We start from the raw sequence: 21,264 nt of genomic DNA, 5'->3' as shown, positions 1-21,264 counted from the left end.
CATACTTTTCCTGGTGGTTCTCATCTTTGTGATTAAGAATTTACTACACTTATAATTTCCTTCTTTTGTTTTCTGGCACTATGTTTTTGTTGACCTTAAATAGCAGTTGTGCAGAGAAAAATTAGACTTAATCATCCAATTTTAATCATTTGGACTGCAGGAATAAAATATGAGTATGATCCGGATATCCTACCCTGTGTATGGTTCTAATTGCACGTTTTTGGAGGATAAAAGGGGTGAGTGAACTTTTGTATTATTGCCCCAGACTTCTGCACAAAAAGTGTTGATTTATTTCCGCGGTATATATTTGTAGCTAATTGTTTCTTCCTACTTTCATTCCTACATATAGAGCGATCGTCGCTCCATACTAAGTTTGTGCTTAAGTCACTTTCTAAAGTATAAAGACGTCCCTTTAAAAAGGCAAATAAATTTATGGCTCGTAAAAAAACTCGACAAGGCTCCGGTTGTGACTCACGGTTGCCTGGTCAAGGCTACTGAATGGGAGACTTTGTTTACGTAAATACCGCAATACTGCACCCCCGCGGCCCCCCCACCCCCCATCCCCTTCTATTTCCATTGCGGTTTCGTCATCAACACTTGTCTTCATTTTCTGCTTTTAAAGTGACAACATGTGACTCATCACATTGAGAAAAAAACGTGTGAAGTCATGCTTAGAGAATTAAAGAAAATAGTTACTAGGTGATAAAGATCACTTCAAGAATTGAGAAATCAGAATTATTATGATTATTAAATCAATATTATGATATAAATATCCTTTGCCACTTGGCAACTCAACTCAGGAGCATATAACGCACATTTTTTTTTTTAACTTTTTGGCAAGAATATCGCCGACCACAATCGCAAAACATTGGCTACAGTGGAACTTGAACCCAGGTTGCGGCAGTGAGAGTGTCAAATTCTAACCACTAGACTACCATTGATAAAGGTGACGGAAAAAGGCATTCCATTGTTTCTCATTCTTACACAATTTTTATTAATGGTACCAGATACAAATGTTAGAGTACGGACAAAACAGAACGTCGACCGGAAAATTATAAATAAAGGCAAAAAAAGCACAAGGAGGGTAACAACTATTTGTAATTTCAAGGGCATTCAATAAATACATTGTCAATTTTATGTTGTTATCGTGTTCCTAGTCAACATTATCAATAAATAATTGTAATCGTGGCCCCAAGTATGCAAAAATGTCACTTCCAATGTTTCATTTGAACTAAGAAAATGTGAAACATTTATACCGACTAATAATAAAAAATAAGGGGTGCGCGTTACACGCAAAGAAATACATATAATAATAACGATAATGTTCATGCCCAAAAGACCAAAAATAATTTCAAGTTTGAATTTAGTGGCTAGGCGACAAGGGATATTTATATCAGGATAATAATATTTATACCCAGAGAATAAGTGCTTGGGAAAAAATGCATTTAGTTGCTTGGTGACAAAAAGTAATAAGCATGATTTTCATTTTTTATGCCTAGAGTACAAAAGCACAATAAAGTAGATTTTTTATAGTTTTTACATTTAATAATGATAATAATAATTTACATGACTGGGAAACAAGATGCAAAAAAAATATTTTCATTTGCTAGATGAATGATGGATTTCATAAAAATAACAATGATACATCCAATCATAATCATAATAATAATAATGAAACTAATGTATTTGTTTGCTCTTGCTTTTCAGCCATCTGCAGGCAAGGCTGCAGCACGGAACATGGTTCGTGTCAAGAGCCGGGCGGATGCACGTAAGTGGTTGGATTCTGTTTGTTGATTTTGCGTGACCTGTATTTTGTTAAATATTGCTCGGTTTATTGATCGTTGAGGTTACAAACGTTGCGAGTTTTAGTTCTAGGACGTGTGTTAACATTCTACCGGCTAATCCATCCCAAAAGGTTGTTTTGTTGTGATTCATTGGTAGCAGCAATATAATATGTATATATATATATATACATAAATATGACAACCTATTGTATAAATAGAAAAGACCGGCAAATATAAAAGTGGTGATATAAAAAAAAATGGTAAATGAAACAAATATCGCCAAAATATAATGGCCAAAAAAACTCTAAAATAAAATACATACATATTTGGCTATAATTGTATGCACGCTGGGGCTTGTAGTACAGACACTAATGTTGCTAGCAAAATCAACAAAAATCTAGCTAGATGCACGATAAACGTCATTGGCATGAACTCATTTGCTGCCATTGAGGACTTGAAGCGTCATTAGCGCTACCTCATTCGCTAATCATTGGTGCTAATTAGCGTGCTAAACATTGACGCGGCCCTAGCGACGCCATTACGATTTCGCTGCGTGCCGGGGCAAATATGAAGTGGCACAAAAGTCTAGTATGAATCAGCCCTTGTCAAGTGACGCCATGAATATTTTGTAAAGCGATGGATTGTGCGGCCATCTTGCTCAAACACGCACATTAAAAAAGCAGCCGGCTCTGTTGCCTTTAGATAAGTGACGAGCGTTTTCCACAAAACCAGACTTTGTGTTTTGGAACTCTTCTCATCAGGCAATCCTTATCGGTGAAATCGGGCCTAACGTTTAGCGTGTTTTTGTTTTTGGGGTCTGGAAGGGAATTGTTTGCGCCGCTAATGGCTTCCTAATGCACACAGCCGGAGGAAGAGCCGGGCTCAGATGTGTATCGGCGCGCGGGTATTGTGCACCCATTCCCCTCTTACCTCTACGGCGGGGGTGGCCAACTATTTGGAGTCGAGAGGCTCATTCTGGGGAAAAAAAATCCAAGTTTTTCATTCATCGGGGTTCGTACAAGTCCTTGAAATCCTTGAAAATGCTTGAATTTGAATGTTGTGTTTTCAAGGTCAAGAAAGAAGAAGTATTTTCAAAGTATTTCCTTAGAAGTGTTTTTCTAGGATTCCTGTAGTAGTGTTTAAATAGATAGATAGATAGATAGATAGATACTTTATTCATCCCCGTAGGGAAATTCACACTTTAGTATTATTTCTGTAGTATTCCCTAGTAGTATTTTTGTGGTACTATATTTCAAGTAGTTTTTTGTATCCCATTATCACTGTAATGGTATTTCTTATAGTGTTTCTGTAAAATGCTTTTGAAGTATTTCTTAAGATGTGTTTTTGTAAAATGTCTTTAGTATTGCATAGTAGTACTTTGTAGTATGTCTTTATTATATCTGTAATTTGACTGTATTTGTATGTTTGTCATATTTGTAGTGTATTGTTACTGTAGTAGTATTTGTTTATTACTGCATTACTGTGGTGGTATATTTTCAGTATTTATATCAAAGGCTGTAGTTTGCCCACCCTTGTTTTACTTTTATTGACTCTGGTTCGGAATCCAGAACGGGGAGTGTGAGCTTTCTTTCTTTCTTTTGAATTCCGGCAGCTTTCTTGTAAGTGCTTGTGTGCCCAACAAGAGTTCAGAGTGTTGAATATTTTTTTTTTTCATTCGTGTTTATTTTGTTGCGTACAGGTGTGGCTGTGTTTAGATCTCAAATTTCCATTTATGCTTGCGGGCAGGGGCAGCCGCTGAAACAGATTGGGAGCAATGGGTAATTTAGGCTTTGCAAAGCATTTTTATGCTGAGATTTGGGGATCATTTGTTGATGTTTTGTTTTATTCTAATTCTTTTTCTTCTGGATTCATTTTAAAGTATTATTGTTTTTTTGTTAAAAGAAAAAAAAAATAGTAATATCCTATTTCATTTTAGAAATATTTTTTTCCCCATTTCTTTCTGGTTTTGGAACTCATGGGAACAGGGATCCCCAAAGCCCGGTGGCATCCTCTTGCCAAGCTGCGCATTATCGGTCAGGAGGGTGTCTTGTCGGAATCGTTGCCCCGACCGCAGTTTGATCATCTGTTTGTGCTGACGAATCCCGTTCCTCTCTCTGCGCAGATGCCTTTACGGTTGGCAAGGTCAATACTGCGACAAGTGCACGGTGCACCCCGGTTGCGTGCACGGCACTTGCGTGGAACCCTGGCAATGCCTTTGCGACACCAACTGGGGCGGCCATCTTTGCGACAAGGACCTGAACTACTGCGGCACGCGCCAACCTTGCCTCAACGCCGGGACCTGCATCAATACGGGGCCCGACAAGTACCAGTGCTCCTGCGCCGAGGGATACTCGGGGGCCAACTGCGAAAGAGGTGGGCTCGCCCGTTATCGCTCCCGTGAAAATGCTATCGCGCAATGTCGGGAAAAGGGGACTCGTATTCTGAGTTCACGGATCCTTTGACCATCGAGGTCGTAAGGGCGCCGCTTTCTGTGGTGCGTCTTGGGCAAGTGCAGCCTGATATGTTTGGTCATTTTCATTTATTTTTTTGTTTTTCAAATGATATTTTCTGTCTGGATTTTTTTTCCCCCCTAAAACTGAAAAACATTTTTCTTTAAATAGGTTTTATAGAATAGGAAAACGTATTTTGAAAAAACAGGAAAAAAATATTTTGAAAAACAAACAATAATTGTGAGAAACCCCCAAAATATATAATAGAAGAACTGAAGCTCGTGAAAGAAAATGAGTCCAAAAAACATTTTTTTCACGTGAATACAAAACGTTTCCGTAGCAACAGTGCTGGCAAATTATTTTTGCGTGTCAATGTTGCCTGCCAAAATCGTTCTTGCAAGCTGCAACTTGAGTCAAGTCTAAAGCGGGATTGCAAAATAAAAAATAAAAAAACTACTTTTTCTGTAACCAAGCTTAGAAAACATGTCAGCTTACCTGTCACTCTGCAAACTTTCCTCTTAGAATCTAAACGCGATTTAAGATTGATGATTTTGTTTTGCAAGCTGTCCAAACAGGCAGGGGGGAGTTTGGAAAGCTCATTTCGGGGTTCGTACAGGTGCTTGAAATCCTTGAAAATGCTTAAATGTATGTTGTTTTTTCAAATGCTTGAATTTGGGGTAAATGCTTGAAATTATTGCTCCGTTTCTCTAGAAGTCTGTTTAAAAACCTACAGTGCTCTCATGTGCTCTTTGCGTTCCCATTGCATTTCTTCTTTCCCCATCATTCACTGCAGCTGGCATGAGATGGTACGGCATTGTCTTTTGAGGCGTCATCACCCCCTACAGGACAGTGAATGCTGCACCTAAACAGAGCCCTAAGAAATGTGTATTAGTGCAAGGATTTCTTGTTAATCATAGACATTTATGATGGGCCATGCAAAAAAGGAAGGTAACGTTTCCCAGTGGTGAATTGTAAAGGGAAGAACTTCCTGCAGCTGAAAATGTAAGCTAAGTATTACTGCTGTTTTTACCCAGCACCTATATTGGGAGATAATTGTCTCAAACAAAAAATATATCCGCCATTTGGATCCAACAAAATTCACAAGCGAGATTCAAATTCCCAGATGTAAATGGAGCAGGTATTTGTGGATTGCAAAATACACGATTCTTAACGGTACTGTAGAAATGGAAACATTGTCTTTAAAGGTCCTTAAAAGTGCTTGAATTTGATGTACGAAGCTTGCAGAATACAAAAGTGATTCGGATTAATGGTTTTGTCTTCGGAAATTGTCCAGGCAGGCAGAAGGGCTTGAAAAGATCTTTATGTAATCATGTTTGCCGACTCGACAGAAAAGCCAGGGTGTGTCCTTCTGACGTGAATTCTCAAAGCAATCATAATTGTTATGAAATGTCACAATCTGCCCGATCTTGTCTGATATTTGAATGCTTAATCTCGGTTTTGATCTGGTTTTGTTGCCGTGTTCTTTGTTGGCCAGCTCCTTGAACTGCTTTTTAACACGTGAATAATTAGGTTCATATTGGCAAGGGAATAAAGTGCTCTTGATTTTTGTTTTGGGTTAGCGAGGGCAAACGTGGGCACAGAATTTGCAACTATGTAACTGCTGTCTCTCACTTTTTTTTCCCCTCTGGGCTAAATTTTATTGTGGAGGCAAGTTTTTTTTTTTTTTTTTTGCAAAATTGTGTTGTCGCACACGTTTATTTTGTTTATTCTTTGCTTAATTGTGTTCTGGGAAGCCATCTTTTTTATTATCTATTTGTATATTGCTAAATTATATTGTAGGAAACCGGTTGCTATTTTTAATTTATATGTATATTTTTATTTTAGATCTTTGCGATATCATTTTTATTCGGAAGCCAGTTGTTCTTGTTTTTTTATATTCTTTGATATATGCATTGTTGTTATTATTAATATATAATTTTGTTGTCATGTGTTGTTTTTGTTTTCTTCTATTCTTATTTTTGATTCTTTGATTCTTATTTGTTTCTGTTTTATTTTGATTACCATTCTTTTTGTATTATTTCAAAATGATATAATGGACATTTAGTTTTATTCTATTTTTTTATTTTTGGAGTTTATTTATTTTTATAGAATTAGTTTGAACAATTATGGGAAGCCAGTTTTCTTTTATTTATTCTTCTTGCTAAATTGTCTTGTGGGACGAGTATATTTTATTCATTTATTCGTTAATGTATTTATTGCACTTTGGAAATCAATTTTGTCCTATTCTTGACTTTTTCTGGCTAAATTCTATCGTGGGAAACAAGTGTTTTTGTTATTGCTAAATTGTGTTGCGGGAAGCCATTTTTTATGTGCAATTATGAAACCATGGCGGAGTGGATGGAAGATTTGATCTCACGTTTTTCAAGGCGTGCAATCAGATAAAGCCCAGTCTCTTGTGCAAGTTGACCTCCTCCCCCCACCCTAAAAAGCAGCTCATTTCACTAAGCGTGATTGTAGCATTGCCCCGCTGCAAACACTTAACAAGGAGAGGACGGTTCCTCGCTCATGAAATGTCAGCCCGACGGTTGCTGAGAGCTTAACTGCAGACATGTCAGGAAATCGTGCAGAGGGGGGCCCACGTCCACATTCTGGAGCCCAGAGGATGTACTCCTACTTCCTTATTCAGCTTGGGCTAAAGATTTCCTTTTGGGACCTTCCCCATCACAAACCCGCTTGTATATAGAAACCAGGAAGAGCAGTCTGACACGGCACCATGGTTGCTCAGGTGGCTCAGCGGAAGTAGAAAGTATGAACCTGAGACGGGCGAAATCCATGAAGTGGAAACCTTCATGATTCCTGAAGAAATCGTACAATGAAATAATCTGCTTTACAAACAAATCTAGCAAGCCACTGTTTTGTTTGCATGTGACTCAAGTAATGCAATGAAGCCTGGTTTTATCGCAAGGGTCATATTGCAAAAAGAACTAGAACTTCAATTGGAATCGAATCGGGATTTTCGGGATGTTTGTGTTAAACGTCGAGCTGTTGGAGCGTCCTGAAATAGCTCTCTGGTTACTGCAGGTGCCTCAGTGCAGTAAGAAGTATGAACCCAAGATGGGCAAAATCTGTAAAATAAAAACATTTTTTCTCTTTTTTTGACAATTATTATAGAATTAAATGATCTGCATTATTTGTAAAGCTACCAATCCACAGCTCTGTTTATACGTAACTTGATTCAGTTTATTATTATTATTATTATTATTATTTGATATGACTTATGTTTATACTATTACACTTAACCTATTAATTTGCACTGTGGTATGTAACCTTGTAAATGGCCATTTTCAATTTTACAATGATATTCAATTCTAAAATACTAACCCCCCCCAAAAATTGAAAAAAACGAAACCTTTTTTTTTTATTATATCTGTTTCTATAAAAATATTTTTTCAAAAACCAATTGATAGAAGGAAGAAGACACATTGATTTAAAAAAACAAAAACAAAAAACAATTGAGAAACAAAAAAATCAAATAAACCGTAACAAGTTTAGTAAACGAAACAAGTCCCTGAAAAAAATTAGCCAAACAAAACTTTTTGGTTAGGGTTTTTTTTCCCAATCCAATCAGTAAACCTGGGTTTGTTGCAAATAGTATGTTCCAAAAGAATTCGATGAATATCTTTGGGATGTTGGTGTTAGGATTAGGGCTGAAATCCAGGAAGAGCATCCTGGCATAGCTCCATCGTTGCTTCAGGTGGCTCAGCGCAGTATGAAAACTACAAGTGTTTCAATCTGGGTGAGGGTCGAAAAATATTGTGGGAAATGCCATTCCGTGATTGTAATCCTGAATCAAATGGTGAGGAAGAGAAGGATTTGAGTTGAAGACAGTGTTTGCCACGAGAAACGCTGGCAGGGTGGTACCGGGTGGTTGCCTTTTTCTTTTCAACGCCATTTAATAAAAATATTGTAGGTGTGGCTCACCAGTCCGACGCTTTGCTTAAGGTTATTTTTTTCCCTTGTAGCGGAACACGCCTGCTTGTCCAATCCCTGTTCAAACGGTGGCTCCTGCCAGGAAAACAGCAACGGCTACGAGTGCCAATGTGTGCCCGGATGGAGCGGACCTTCTTGCGATATCGGTGAGTCCCCATCCCGTACGGCGGGTTCGTACAGGTGCTTGAAATCCTTGAAGATTCTTGATTTTTCATGTTGTTTTTATCAAGGTTTCGAGAAGTGCTTGAATTTATGGCGAAACACTCGTTAATGCTTGGAATTGTTGATCTTTGGTTAGGTGTTTGGCTAGGGTTAGGTGCTCGGGTTTAGGCTTCAAATGAGGATTTTAAATGTATTTTATTGTTCCGAAATAGGATTTGGGCTAGAATTAGAAACTAAGGTTTAGGCTTTTTATTATGGTATTTAACTGAATTTAGGGTTCTGAAACAGGGTTGTGGCTAGGGTTACAGCCTGAGGTAGGTGTAGGGTTAAGAACTTGGGTTTTAGCTCCATTTTAGGGTTCTTAACTGAAAGTGTGGTTCCAAAATGGGTTTTTGAGCTAGGGTTAGGGTTAAAAACGAAGTTAGGGGTAGTATTTGTTGTATGGTTACGGTTAGAAGTTAGGGTTTTGAAATCATTTTATACATCTTTCTTGTTCTATACATCTTTCACACTATCTGCCTATAGCTCTCTCGCTCAACCACTCTACTCTCTCTGCTCTCTATGCATCTTTCTCTCTCCTTTTTTCATCTTTCTCCGTTTAAACAGCTTTCACACTGTTGCTATACGGTACGTCTCTCTCTATACTTTTCTCTCTCAACATCAGTCTTGCTATCTCTCTTTACACCTCTGTTTCTCTCTATACATCTATATCACTCTCTACATCTGAAGATACTCTAAAGATGGTATTACGCATACATTATTTGCATCGATGGCAGTTTCCTCAATACATTTTAACATTTAGATACAAAAAAAAGATGGCAAAATAAATCGAAATCTACAGCGTGTCACGAACGGTCCCCACATTTTGTCAGATGTGGACGACTGCTCCCCCAACCCTTGCAATCACGGAGGAACCTGCCAAGATCTGGTCAACGGCTACAAGTGTCTCTGCCCGTCGCAGTGGACCGGCAAGACCTGCTTGATCGGTGAGTCCCCTTTCCTTTCCGGCTCCTCTCCGTTTTGGGAAAACGCCGACCCGTCCCTCGCCGTTCCTCTTGCAGACGCCAACGAATGCGACGCCAAGCCCTGCGTCAACGCCAACTCCTGCCGAAACCTGATCGGCGGATACTTCTGCGAGTGCAGCCCCGGTTGGACGGGGCACAACTGCGACGTCAGTAAGTGACAACTCTTTAGTTTTCATCTCTTTCCCAAACCTCGATCTATTGCTTCGATCCCGAATATGACGTTTTGCTAGCAGGGGTTCGCATTGCCAGATTTACCCTTTTCAAACATAACTAGTTTGTGTCCTGGGATACGACATGAATGCATTCTTTGGTGGGAATTGCAAAGGGAATTTGCCATGGAGTGTGCTTGCTACTGACACGCATATTATTAAGTGCTTTCACGTATGGATTGACACCAAACGCTTCTTTTGTGGTGTTTCCCTCCGTAGACATCGACGACTGCGTGGACCAGTGCCAAAATGGCGGCATCTGCAAGGTAGGTTTGATATCGTCATGCTCGCTTTCTGCCATTGTTTCGCCTGGGGGTGCCAGACGTGTGGTCCAGACACGCTTGCTCATAATGCACTCATCGCTATTCTGGAACTTGAAACTACTACGCCCTTTACCAGATTTTTGTCAAACCGATACCGCTTCCCACTCTTGAGTCGACCACTGATAACGATGACCGATAGTGTTAAAAACGCTTCTCTCTGGTTTTTGCCTTTTTCCTTGATGCACATGATAAATGTGTATTTTTGCACGTTTGACATGATAAACATTCCTTAAAAGCCAAAACGCAAAGCATGGATAAGTGGTTTTATTCTTGACATTTTTCAATGTTTGCAACAACAAAATTTGAAAACTTTGTTATAAATATTGCATAGATGCAAAAAAATGGAGAAAGTGTTTTCACCAAACATTTTCGCATGAATTACATTTTAGAGCGCACCGGATTATAAGACACGCCCAATACATTGTTAAATGAAAAAAAAAAAAATACATACATAAACCAGCTCAGTGGCCTTGGGGTAAGGCGCCCGCCCCGAGACTGGGAGTTCGCTGGTTCAAGCCTCGGCCGGGTCATACCTAAGACTTACAACATTGGTACTCATTGCCTCCCTGCTTGGCACTCGGCATTAGGGGTTGAAATTGGGGGGTTTGCTCATCTAATGACTCCCAACACATCAGTTGGGTTGGGCGAGGGGGCTGGGAATCCCCTCCTCTGTATCAACTGCCAGAAAAGAATCAGAAAAGACTCTAGCCACCTCCCACTAGGGGGACACAGCTTTTGATATATATATATATATATATATATATATATATATATATATATATATACATACATAAGCTGCACCTGACCGTAAGCTGCATGAAAGATTTTAAATAACAGACTGTTCCTTAATGTTCGGTCGGCCTGTCGGCCATTTTCGCGTCCCCTTCCCAGGATCTGGTGAACGGCTACCGCTGCGCATGCCCGGCAGGCTACGCCGGCGAACATTGCGAACGGGACATGGACGAATGCGCCAGCTCGCCCTGTTTAAACGGCGGGCGCTGCCAGGACCGCCTCAACGGATTCCACTGCCTCTGCCCCGCCAGGTTTTCCGGCAACCTCTGCCAGGTGAGGCCCCTCGCGGCGACACCTTTATTGCAACGATTTCGACACCTTGTTGACAAAAACGGATCATAGAAATTGTCTGCGACGAATTCCCTCGCAGAGTATCGCCGCCGGACACATTTTTCCATCTCTACATGATTTTAGTCTTTGCTCATGCACAATAGTCTCTCTGTCTCGAGCACTTTTCGCGAATCCTTGAAACAGCACTGAATTCGGGATTCTAAAAATAAGGCCTTTATGTGCATTTGATTTAAGAAGACGCCGTTTCAAGAGTCGTTGACTCCTCGAATATGAACGTAGTTGTTAGTGGCAGCCCGACTGCCACGGCCTCCCTGACAGATTTCGTCTTTGCGTCCGGAGCGGACCCCGTTCCAGACGAGGCGAGTCCCGCACGTCTCCGTCCTCTTTCCCGGCGCGTCGGACGTTGCGGCTTTTCGAGCGAGGCCCGAAGTATGCGGGCCATCGGATTCACCTCTCTTTCTTTTCCCGGCTTCAGTTGGATATCGATTACTGCTGGCCCGATCCCTGTCAGAACGGCGCCGCCTGCTTCAACCTGGTCAGCGATTATTATTGCGCCTGCCCGGAAGACTACGAGGGCAAAAACTGCTCTCACCTCAAGGACCACTGCCGGACCAACACCTGTAAAGGTAACTTTCTAGGTCCCGCCTCCATGCCTTTCTAAACAACGGTTCCAGACTAAAGAGTGCGCCTGATTAAAAGCCGCGCGCGCACATTTAAGCTAAGAAACCCAACTCTGTTTTGTACAAGCCGCACCGCATTTCGAGACAGAACCATGAAAATGAAATCCTTCACGTCTATTTCTTAAAAAAATGCTGGGGAAATGTCTGGTACAGAAAAGTAACACATTGTGATGTCATTAGGACACGGCCAATCTTAACTAACTAGCGCAGCAGTCAATACTAATTAAATCGCCACTAAAATATTTGAACCCAAAGCAGAAATGCTTGGAATCTTTATAACGGGTCACGTCAGCTTATTGAATATTTTTGTGTGGCAGCTGCTGAATAATTATCGAGTATATTTTTCCTATCGGGCCAAGAACTCTGACGGTATAATAGGCTGTTATCAGTTAGATAATTGTTGGGCAAATCATTATCTGGTGTCAGCAGGTATACAGATTTTTATATAGTAGTTGCAATGCTTGGATTCCTCTCTTATCACTTTGGAAAAGCTAAAGATCAGTCACATGGATCCGCATGTGTAAATTCTGTTGTGATAGCACAGGTGTCTTAATTTGAGTCTTTGTGCATCACTAGTTAGATGAGGAGTCTTTTAGCTATACCATAGGGAGTTGTAGTTATTCCCTGCTGTTTTCACTTTCATTTCTTCATTTTTACATTCAGAGCACTTGGCAGAAATTGCCATGTTTTGTTTTAAATAAACCGTTTGACTCCCTGGTCTGCACCAGTACTGAGGCTGAGCTATTGGGCGGGAAGTGCCACCCCGTGGGCACCACAGCTGGGAAGATTCACGGGGAGGCCCTAGCTAGTGTTCTAAGTTGCCGTCGACAACCTTCTGCCCCAAAAGCTGCATGCTATTGTGAGCTTTAGTGTTTCAAATGTAGAAAGAAAGACGGGGTTTGTCGTCTGGAATTGACAGTAAAAGGAGATCTGAGCACTCCTGCTGTGTTCCCGATTTCACTTTTCTTGGCTAAGTGGAGCACACCCTGCTCTATTTCCGTCGATTCCCTCCAAATTCCGTCCAAAAGTGAATAGAACTGTTCTTGTGTGTTCCTGAGAAAAACGTGGTGGGCGAATGCTTCGTTTTCCTCTTGGATGAATTTGCTCATTGTGCGTCTAATTAGGGGGGGGGACCAACCGCTGAGTCCGATATCAGGCAGCACGATTCTTTCTGCTCTTGTCAAGCGTTCGCCGGTTACATCGGGCTGACCTGATTAAACCAGGAGAAAGAATTTCAATGCGGAGTGGCTGTGGATTTTGTTGATGTGGTTTCCGTGAGGTTGAATTTATCAGTCCCCTTAGGTAAATTCAATTTCACAGACTGTACCGGGGGGTGGAAATCACATGCATCGCATCACAATTCAAACAGCAGAATTACAAACATATATGACGATGAGGGTAGACTGATTGAATGGGTCGGCGAGGCCTGTTGTTTAGGAAGGCGATGGCAGCGGGGGATCAGGCTTTCCCCGGGGTGGGACCTCCTGAATCTTATTGAGTGGGTAAAATGCTGTAAAGAGGGGCTGGAAAAACATCCACATCGCAAAGCTGGGACGCTGTATCCCGGGGTCTACTGTATTCTTAAAACGGACTGCAGTTAGGCCGTACTTTGGAACAGGTCAAGCTTGTACTGGAACGCCCCCGTTGTCCTCTTACCCGATAATAAAGAAAATGGAACTCGTCACAGGAAAGCACCGTCACTCCTTTTCTCTTTCGGCGCAGTGATCGACAGTTGCACGGTGGCGGTGGCCTCCAATAGCACGCCGGGAGGCGAGCGCTACATTTCCTCCAACGTTTGCGGACCCCACGGACGATGCCGCAGCCAATCGGGAGGACAGTTCACTTGCGAGTGTCAAGAAGGATTCAGGGGGACGTACTGCCACGAAAGTAAGACGCCAAAAACACTTTTTGCTAAAACGCGCTTGACTTTTTACGCCGCTTGACCGATTTGCATTCTAATTGGCATATCAGTCTCTCTGCTTATTATATTTGACGGCACTCTAGTTATTCAGTAAAGAAAGAAAACAAATGCTTGAGGCTGTTCTTTGGTTTCTGTGTATAATATTCGATTGTCTAGCGTTTCAACTTCATAGATTTCTGTTAACCACTGCCATCAACGAGCTTTCACTGTAAATTGAGTTTGTCTCTCTCCTTCTTGAAATGAAGGCCCTTACGTGGTAAATGCGAGTGCTCAAAACATGAAAAAAATCGTCTGTGCTTTTTTCACACTCGGAAATTGGTTGCATCAAATGGAACTCAACTTGGGTCAACAGTGTACTGGTCCATGCCTTGGTTTCATTTAACCCAAACTTCTGGCTTATTGTCACTTTTTTTTCTCCATTTAAAAGACGATAAAAATAAATCACCAGCAGTATATTAGGTTATTTTGTAGGACAAAAATACAACCTTAAAAATATGGGTCACTGGATCATTTTATTAAAAGAATGTAGTTGCCGTCGAGATGATGTCAACTTGTGTAAAATGAACCCAACCCCAGTGATAAAAGATTAGAACTCATCTTTAAAACTCCAACCCTCAAAACTGGATAGATTTTTGTATTTTTTTTAACAGGTGATTTATTTTTAAAGGCAAACATGTATTACCCAAAAGTATGTCATTTGGTGTCAAGTAACTCCATAAAATGAATCCTATTTATTAAAAAAAACTAAAACACAAACATGGTCATTTGCCTGAAAATCATCAAAAGATTCCATCATTTGATTAAAAAAATGCAATCTATTAAAAACAATGGCAAACATGTGCTAACCCCCCCAAATGCCGTCGAATTGTGTAAAATGAGCCAAGAAACAAGTTATTAAGATTCATTTGATACAAGTTATAAGTCGTAGATGGTACAATTTTTGAACTGGTTTTGGGTCCCGATCTAATTATGATGGGAATGTGTGATCAGTTTCACAATAAGAGTTTTTCAAAGCATACAGTATATACTTTATATATTTACAGTAAATATCTTAAGGCTTTGGATTTAAGTTTTCAACGAACCGATTTTGGGATCGATGTCATATCCGAGTGTCCGGTTTCAGATATCAACGACTGCGAGAGCAGCCCTTGCCGCAACGGCGGCACGTGCATCGACAAAGTCAGCGTGTACCAATGCATCTGCGCGGACGGCTGGGAGGGGGACCATTGCCAGATCAGTGAGTACCCCGACCTCGCACGTGCGGAAGGCGTCCCGACCCCCGGAAAAAAAACCTCGTTTTGCCCTCAGACATCGACGACTGCGGCGCCGAGCCGTGTCATAACGGCGGGACGTGTCGGGACCTGGTCACGGATTTCTTGTGCGAGTGCGAGAATGGCTGGAAGGGGAAAACCTGCAACTCCCGTAAGACCGCCCTACACCTTTTTTTCCACTTTTCGTCTGCTTGTGAAAGCTTGCGATTTTCACACGGATAGAGTACACGCTTGTTAGTACTTTCCCATCAGTATTTCATTCAAAAGCAATCGGTTTTGCCCTCGCTCTAGAGCAGCGGTTCTACTCGGTGGATCCGACCCTAATGACAGACAGAGAACTGACCAATCGCTTCTCAAATGGATTTCATGAAAGGATTGTGCAGTTTAAACCAGAAAGAGATCCTCTTTGCTTTTTTTGAAGACAATCGCACGCTAAACTAAAACAAAATAGTAATGGTTAATGCATTTATATAGCGCTTTTCAAGTCAATTAAGATTTCCCAAAGCGCTTTACAATGTGCTTCACACTTACCCATTCACACACACACTCACGCACCGATAGGGAGTCAGCCTCCAAACGTTTTGAGGATAATCAAGATGCTAAATGCTAAATGGTCTGCATTTCTATAGTGCTTTTCAAGTCACTGAAGACCTCCCAAAGCGCTTCACAATGTGCTTCACACTTACCCATTCACACACACACTCGCACACCAATAGCGGACATGCAGCCATGCAAGGCGCCGACCTGCTTATTGGGGGCATTAGGGATTCAGTGTCTTGTAATGTTCCCCTTTAAGCTCAATCGGCTGCATTTTGAATGAAATCCAAAAGATTTCACTTTGGTAACATCTGCCACTCTAAATAGTGAGATGCATCGCACAAAGCAAACTTGAAAATGAACTTGGATTTGCTGAGCATTTTCTCCATCTATTGTCGATGAAATGATCTGCATTTATATAGCGCTTTACAGTGTGCTCCTCATTTTCCAATAGCGGCCGTGCAGCCATGTAAGGCGCTAACCTGCTTATGGGGGGCATTAGTGGTTCAGTGTCTTACCCAAGGACACTTCCACATATAACATGGGGAGCTCCAGGGGGAAGACGTGACCCTTCGTTATTTTTCTTTCTTAGCATTATTTTGCTCGGCAAAGGACAGTGACCCACTGAAAACGGGTCCACGACCCACCGCTTGAGAAACAATGTCATGGAGAGGGGCTGTTGGGTGGTTACCAGATGCACACTGGGGGCGGTATGGCCAGCATTTCCTGTGGTGCGTCTTGGGCAGTACAAGTACAGCCTGGTGGCTGACACCATGAGAATGTGTGGGCACAGATATTGTACAGGAAGCCTTAACACGTTCATACCACTTAGGTCAAAAATTTTAGTTCTTCAGTAAAACACAAGCAAACTGAGTTTTGCTGCGCTTTATTTTGAAATAAGTTTGTGTGTTGTCTTATAAAGAATACCATGAGAATGGTATTAAGCGGCGTGTATTTCAAGTTTTGCTTGGGTCATCAATGGTACAACCCAATGATTGGGGTCATTTAGACCCATTTTTTCTGCTTGTTTTACACAAAATCACACTGTTTTAGTATGTATTTAATCGAATTTTGGGGGTGTTTTTTTTTTTTCTCAACAGAAATAATCCTTTTTTTTTTTCAACAACAATGTGTAGTCGACCAATGAGTGTGATGGGAAAGTCCAGATGAATCAAGAAAAGAAAGCGCTAAATCGTGGCCTTTTTTTTGTCACTCAGGCGAAAGTCAGTGCGACGAGGCCACGTGCAACAACGGGGGCACGTGCCACGACGAGGGAAACGCCTTCCAGTGCAAATGCTCGCCGGGATGGGAAGGCAACACCTGCAACATCGGTCGGTCCGCACAAAAACGCCTTTGTCGCATCTCGGCCTTCCTGTCCGTCCGCGCTCTCTTGGCTCCGGCCTCCCGTGGGCGATGACGAAGGCTCGCTAAAATCCCCCCGTCGCGCTCGGCGTCCCCTTCCGTTCCTTTCTGACGCACGCGTCGCCGCTCCGAAAGCGTCCCGGTCCAAATGGTCCAAAGCCAAAACGATATGCCGCCGTCTATATCCTATAGAAAGAAAAGGACGCGGCAAGAAATCCGGCGATACCAAAACACATACTGTGAATGCCGTTTATTTGTGTTTCTTCATCTATTTCTTTCGGTACTTATTTTTTTTTTCCAGGTATTTTTCTGTCATTGTACATTTTTTCCACACATTTTTTGGCTTCTATTCTTGTCATTTTTTTGCGCGTGTATTTTGTCACAAGCGTATGACGCTCCTATAGATTTGAGTAATATTTTCTTGTGACAAAAGAAATGACAAAAAGGACGAAATACACACAAAAATACATGACACAATACACAAACTACTCGACAAAATGCAATACAACATATATACTGCAACAAAATAGGTTTTATATATATAATTTTGATATACTGCAATAAATAAACAAAATAGTTGACAAAATCTAAATGGTGCAATAAGATAAAACAAAATGAAGAAGGAAATGCATCGCTGTCGGAATCAATTGCCTTGGAGTCCCCTCTTTAGGTGTCGATTTCTTTCCGAGTCCTATATTTGTCAATATTTCTTCCCCGTTTCGAACCAGATCCCGGAACAATCCGAAGTCAAAACAACACCTTGTGATCTTTGGAGCGGATTTTGCTTCTGATAAGCGTCTTAGACACAACTAAAGCCTTCCTTTTTGTTTCCCCTCAGCCAAGAACTCCAGTTGCCTCCCCAACCCCTGCGAGAACGGAGGCACCTGCGTGGTCACCGGGGAATCCTTCACCTGCGTTTGCAAGGAAGGATGGGAGGGGCCCACCTGCACGCAAAGTAAGTCGCCTTTTCCGTGTCGTGAGGGATGGAAACCTCATGTTATGAACTATGTATGTGTAATATATGTGCTAAAATAACCATTGATTTACCGTAGTTGGGACGTGAATTCGGCTGGTACAGTGGGGTAGCAGGTGGATGCAAAGGGGGGGTACGAAGAATCCAAATGAAAACTTTTTTTAAACTTCCCTTGCCACCGTTGTCACACCCTCAAACTGATTGTAGGGAGGATGACGCCATAGTCTTGAGCTTTGTTTCCCCGGTCATCATGTATTATCTTCTTTCTTTAGCATCATCGCAAGCCACAGCGAACAATACAGTATCGACGCGTGACAAAACGGGCTTAACCGTATCCACACACATGTTCCTTCGAAGTCATTTGCTTCCGGCCTCGCTCGCACGACGAAAGCCTTCTATGGCAACAGTTAAATCGTAATGTCTTTTTTAAGATGAATTTTGTACTCTTTGGCCATTTTCAGACTCCTAAAGAACATCATTAAAGGCTTTTTGATGTCGATGTCAGAGAGGGATGAACCATGACGGCATTTTCTGACTGATGCGGATCAAATCCCGCTTCCGGAGCAGATCACTTTTTGAATGCTTCGTGTATAGATGAAAAAAAAAAACGTGATTTTTGGACATTATTTGTTGCCCATTATCCCCGATGACAGAAAATGGCAGAGGCTGACCGTGAGTCCAGAAAGAAGAGGGGGGGGATCAACTTGAGCAAAATAGGAACCAGATGTTTTTTTTCTCCCGGCTCGTCCGAACCTTCTCGTCGCGTTCCCGGCCAAACGGCGACGTGTCCGTCGGCCTCCCCGAGCCCGGGAAATTCCGAGCCCCGGAAAATCTGGCCGCGCCTTCCGATCCGAACCCGTTCCAAAGTCCAAAGTTTTACACATGCCTCATAGTGGCCTTGGAATCCGCGCTTAGGTCGGCACCGTGTTTGTCGTGATCCAATATGGTCTTTCATGTTTTGTTCAACGCAGCTCACTGTGTTCCATCATCATGCTTGACCGTCTTCCTTTCATGTTCTGTTCTGTGTGAGCTCGTTATTGTTCCGAAATATTCCACGTTGTCTTCCTTTCATGTTTATATTTTGCCCGGCACAAGCTAGTTTCTGTCACATCATACTTTGCGGCGTCTTCCTTCCATGTTTTGTTCCGTGCAAACCGGTTTCCGTTCCGTCGTTTCCCGCATCGTCTCGCTTTCATGTTTTTTGGGTCAGTGTAAGCCAATTCGGGTTCTAACATATCCTTTCTTTCATGTTTATTTTGCCCGGTGCAATCGAGGTTGTGTTACGTTTTCTCCCGCGCCTCCCTGCCTTTTCATGTTTTCTTCTGTTGGATTCAGACGGTGTTTGAACATGACGTGGCGGACATTTTCTTATGGTTGACCGTTTTTCTTCCTCTCCTTGCAGACACCAACGATTGCCGGCCCCACCCATGGTGAGTTGCCTTCCAGGACGGCGCGGTCGTTGTCGTCCACGCTCGTTTTAGTAAAGGGCTTGTCGTTCAAATTCCATGGCGAGGGAAGACTAGAATCCCACGCCGTTTGTTTATTCTTTCCTGTTTATATTTTCTTTTCTGGCACGTTACATCAAACGGTTCTTTTTTTTTTCTATTTTGTGCATATTTTTTTTAACTCATTGTAATTGTCCAAATCTTTTGTATCTTTTAAAAGAGGGCGTTTTCCCTCTTTCTGGGAAAATCAAACGAAAAGTGAAAGGCTTTTGCAAAAGAAAAACCCGGAATGAATAGTAAATACCAAATTGAATAATGGCACTTACCTTGCTATGGATTTAAAAAAAAAAGAACGTGGATATGGGGGTCTCCACCTGAGTTGCCTGCACTTTTCATTGTGATTTTCTAGGAAAACTCACTGTGCTGATGTATAGCGGTGGACTGGGCCTATTTTAACCTTTAATCACGTCTACCGGGTAGTAACGTAGCGTGTTATTTTGGAAAGGCAGCCTTTTGCGCTCATCGGTAAGAAAAAGTAGCTCTCAGCTGGGAGACCCCCGTCGGAGTCGCGTCGGAACGGCTTTTCTTTCGTCTTCAGAAGTCAAAACGCTTTGTGTTTTTCCTTCCAGCTACAACAGCGGAACGTGCGTGGACGGAGACAACTGGTACCGCTGCGAGTGCGCCCCGGGATTCGCCGGCCCCGACTGCCGGATCAGTGAGTATCGATGAGCCCCGCCTCCGGCCGCCTCGCCTCGCGGGCGCCCCCTAGGGGACGGGGTCGAAAACGGTCGCGCTCTTTGACCACGATTGCGCCACCTCTCGAAGGTGTTCGCTTTTCTTTGTCTTTGAGGAGCAAACGTCCCTCCTGCGTCACCGTGGCCGTCCGAGCGTGTGTTTTTTGGCGAAAATAACGGGGGCGCTCTCGAGACGCTTTTCCGAAAGGACGTCGAGCCGATGCTCATTCTTAGAAAACTACAATCCGAGACGCGAACGAACATCAGAGTGAAAAAAAACGTCACACGTAGCGTCTGTATTTTGGGGGGATTTCCTTGCGTTCCGTCGGCTCTGATTTAGGATTCCCGGTTGGTCTCAACGACGTTAAAAGAGGGTGTCGGTTAGAAATGGAAATTCTACCAGTTTGATAAGCATTTCTGAAATAAAAGGTCTTTACCGCTATTTTTGTGTTATTACGATTCTTAAAAGTAGAGTTCAAATAGGCGGCGGTTCTCAAACCTGCGGCCCGCCAGATGATAGTTTAAAAATATCTGGAAGTAAATCCAGCCCGTTTCGAGTCGCTTCGTCACTCGTTTGCAGGATCGTAGTCGTACTTATTGACGACGGCTTTTTTGAACGACCGCGTTATATTTGAGAGCGAGCGAACGCCATTTTTTTTTTTGTTTTGCGAGCAGATATCAACGAATGCCAATCGTCGCCCTGCCAGGCGGGTTCCACCTGCGTGGACGAGATCGACGGCTACCGATGCTTGTGCCCGCCCGGCCGGAGCGGCCCCCGCTGCCGAGAAGGTGCGTTTCCCCTCGATCGCGATCGAAACTTTTGCAACAACCTGACGGCCTCTCCTTCGACCAGCTACGAGAAGATCCTGCTCGCTAGACGGCCGCGCCGTGGGGGACGGCGCGGAATGGGACGAGGATTGCAACGCTTGCCGATGCAGCGACGGGAAGGTGGCCTGCACCAAGGTATGACCGTCGGGGGGGAGGAGACCGGGGACAAGATTACGACGGCGCTTTTAAAAGGAAAAAAATAGGGTTACGTTCATTTATCTAATTTGATTTCAAGTACACTGTACACAACAATCATAGTTTGCTTTTCCCTAGTTGTGTTTTTTACATATCTTTTCATCTCACTTTTCCTTTGTGTCATTTTTGTGTTCCTTGTCGTTTCCCTTTTCTCTATATTAAGTATCGTTTTTTTCCTTTTTGTATCATTTGTAAATCTTTAGTCTGAGGTAAAATACGGTAAAAATAATAGAAATGTATACGTTTCCATATATATATATGTTTTAATTCCCAGAATGGTAAAAAATAAAAATAATACTTGAATTACTTTATGTAAACAGACAGCCCAAAT

General features: G+C 42.3%; 1 protein-coding gene across 1 annotated transcript in view; it reads left to right on the top strand.

The window, feature by feature from the left end:
- jag1b (jagged canonical Notch ligand 1b) overlaps nucleotides 1-21,264 on the top strand; it is a 64,443-nt gene that overhangs the window by 39,065 nt on the left and 4,114 nt on the right. Inside the window, exons 5-21 of the mRNA XM_088350949.1 lie at nucleotides 1,708-1,768; nucleotides 3,907-4,157; nucleotides 8,218-8,331; nucleotides 9,220-9,333; nucleotides 9,409-9,522; nucleotides 9,801-9,847; nucleotides 10,796-10,969; nucleotides 11,463-11,613; nucleotides 13,390-13,554; nucleotides 14,712-14,825; nucleotides 14,897-15,010; nucleotides 16,614-16,727; nucleotides 17,597-17,713; nucleotides 19,134-19,161; nucleotides 19,806-19,891; nucleotides 20,586-20,699; nucleotides 20,764-20,873. Coding sequence (XP_088207075.1) covers nucleotides 1,708-1,768; nucleotides 3,907-4,157; nucleotides 8,218-8,331; nucleotides 9,220-9,333; nucleotides 9,409-9,522; nucleotides 9,801-9,847; nucleotides 10,796-10,969; nucleotides 11,463-11,613; nucleotides 13,390-13,554; nucleotides 14,712-14,825; nucleotides 14,897-15,010; nucleotides 16,614-16,727; nucleotides 17,597-17,713; nucleotides 19,134-19,161; nucleotides 19,806-19,891; nucleotides 20,586-20,699; nucleotides 20,764-20,873 — 1,988 coding nt within the window. The remainder of the gene's footprint in view (nucleotides 1-1,707; nucleotides 1,769-3,906; nucleotides 4,158-8,217; nucleotides 8,332-9,219; nucleotides 9,334-9,408; nucleotides 9,523-9,800; nucleotides 9,848-10,795; nucleotides 10,970-11,462; nucleotides 11,614-13,389; nucleotides 13,555-14,711; nucleotides 14,826-14,896; nucleotides 15,011-16,613; nucleotides 16,728-17,596; nucleotides 17,714-19,133; nucleotides 19,162-19,805; nucleotides 19,892-20,585; nucleotides 20,700-20,763; nucleotides 20,874-21,264) is intronic.

Source organism: Urocampus carinirostris, chromosome 13 (genome assembly GCF_059441175.1).
Source record: "Urocampus carinirostris isolate Australia breed hairy pipefish chromosome 13, RoL_Ucar_1.0, whole genome shotgun sequence".
Classification (NCBI taxonomy): domain Eukaryota; kingdom Metazoa; phylum Chordata; class Actinopteri; order Syngnathiformes; family Syngnathidae; genus Urocampus; species Urocampus carinirostris.
This window is presented reverse-complemented; position numbering and strand designations above follow the sequence as displayed.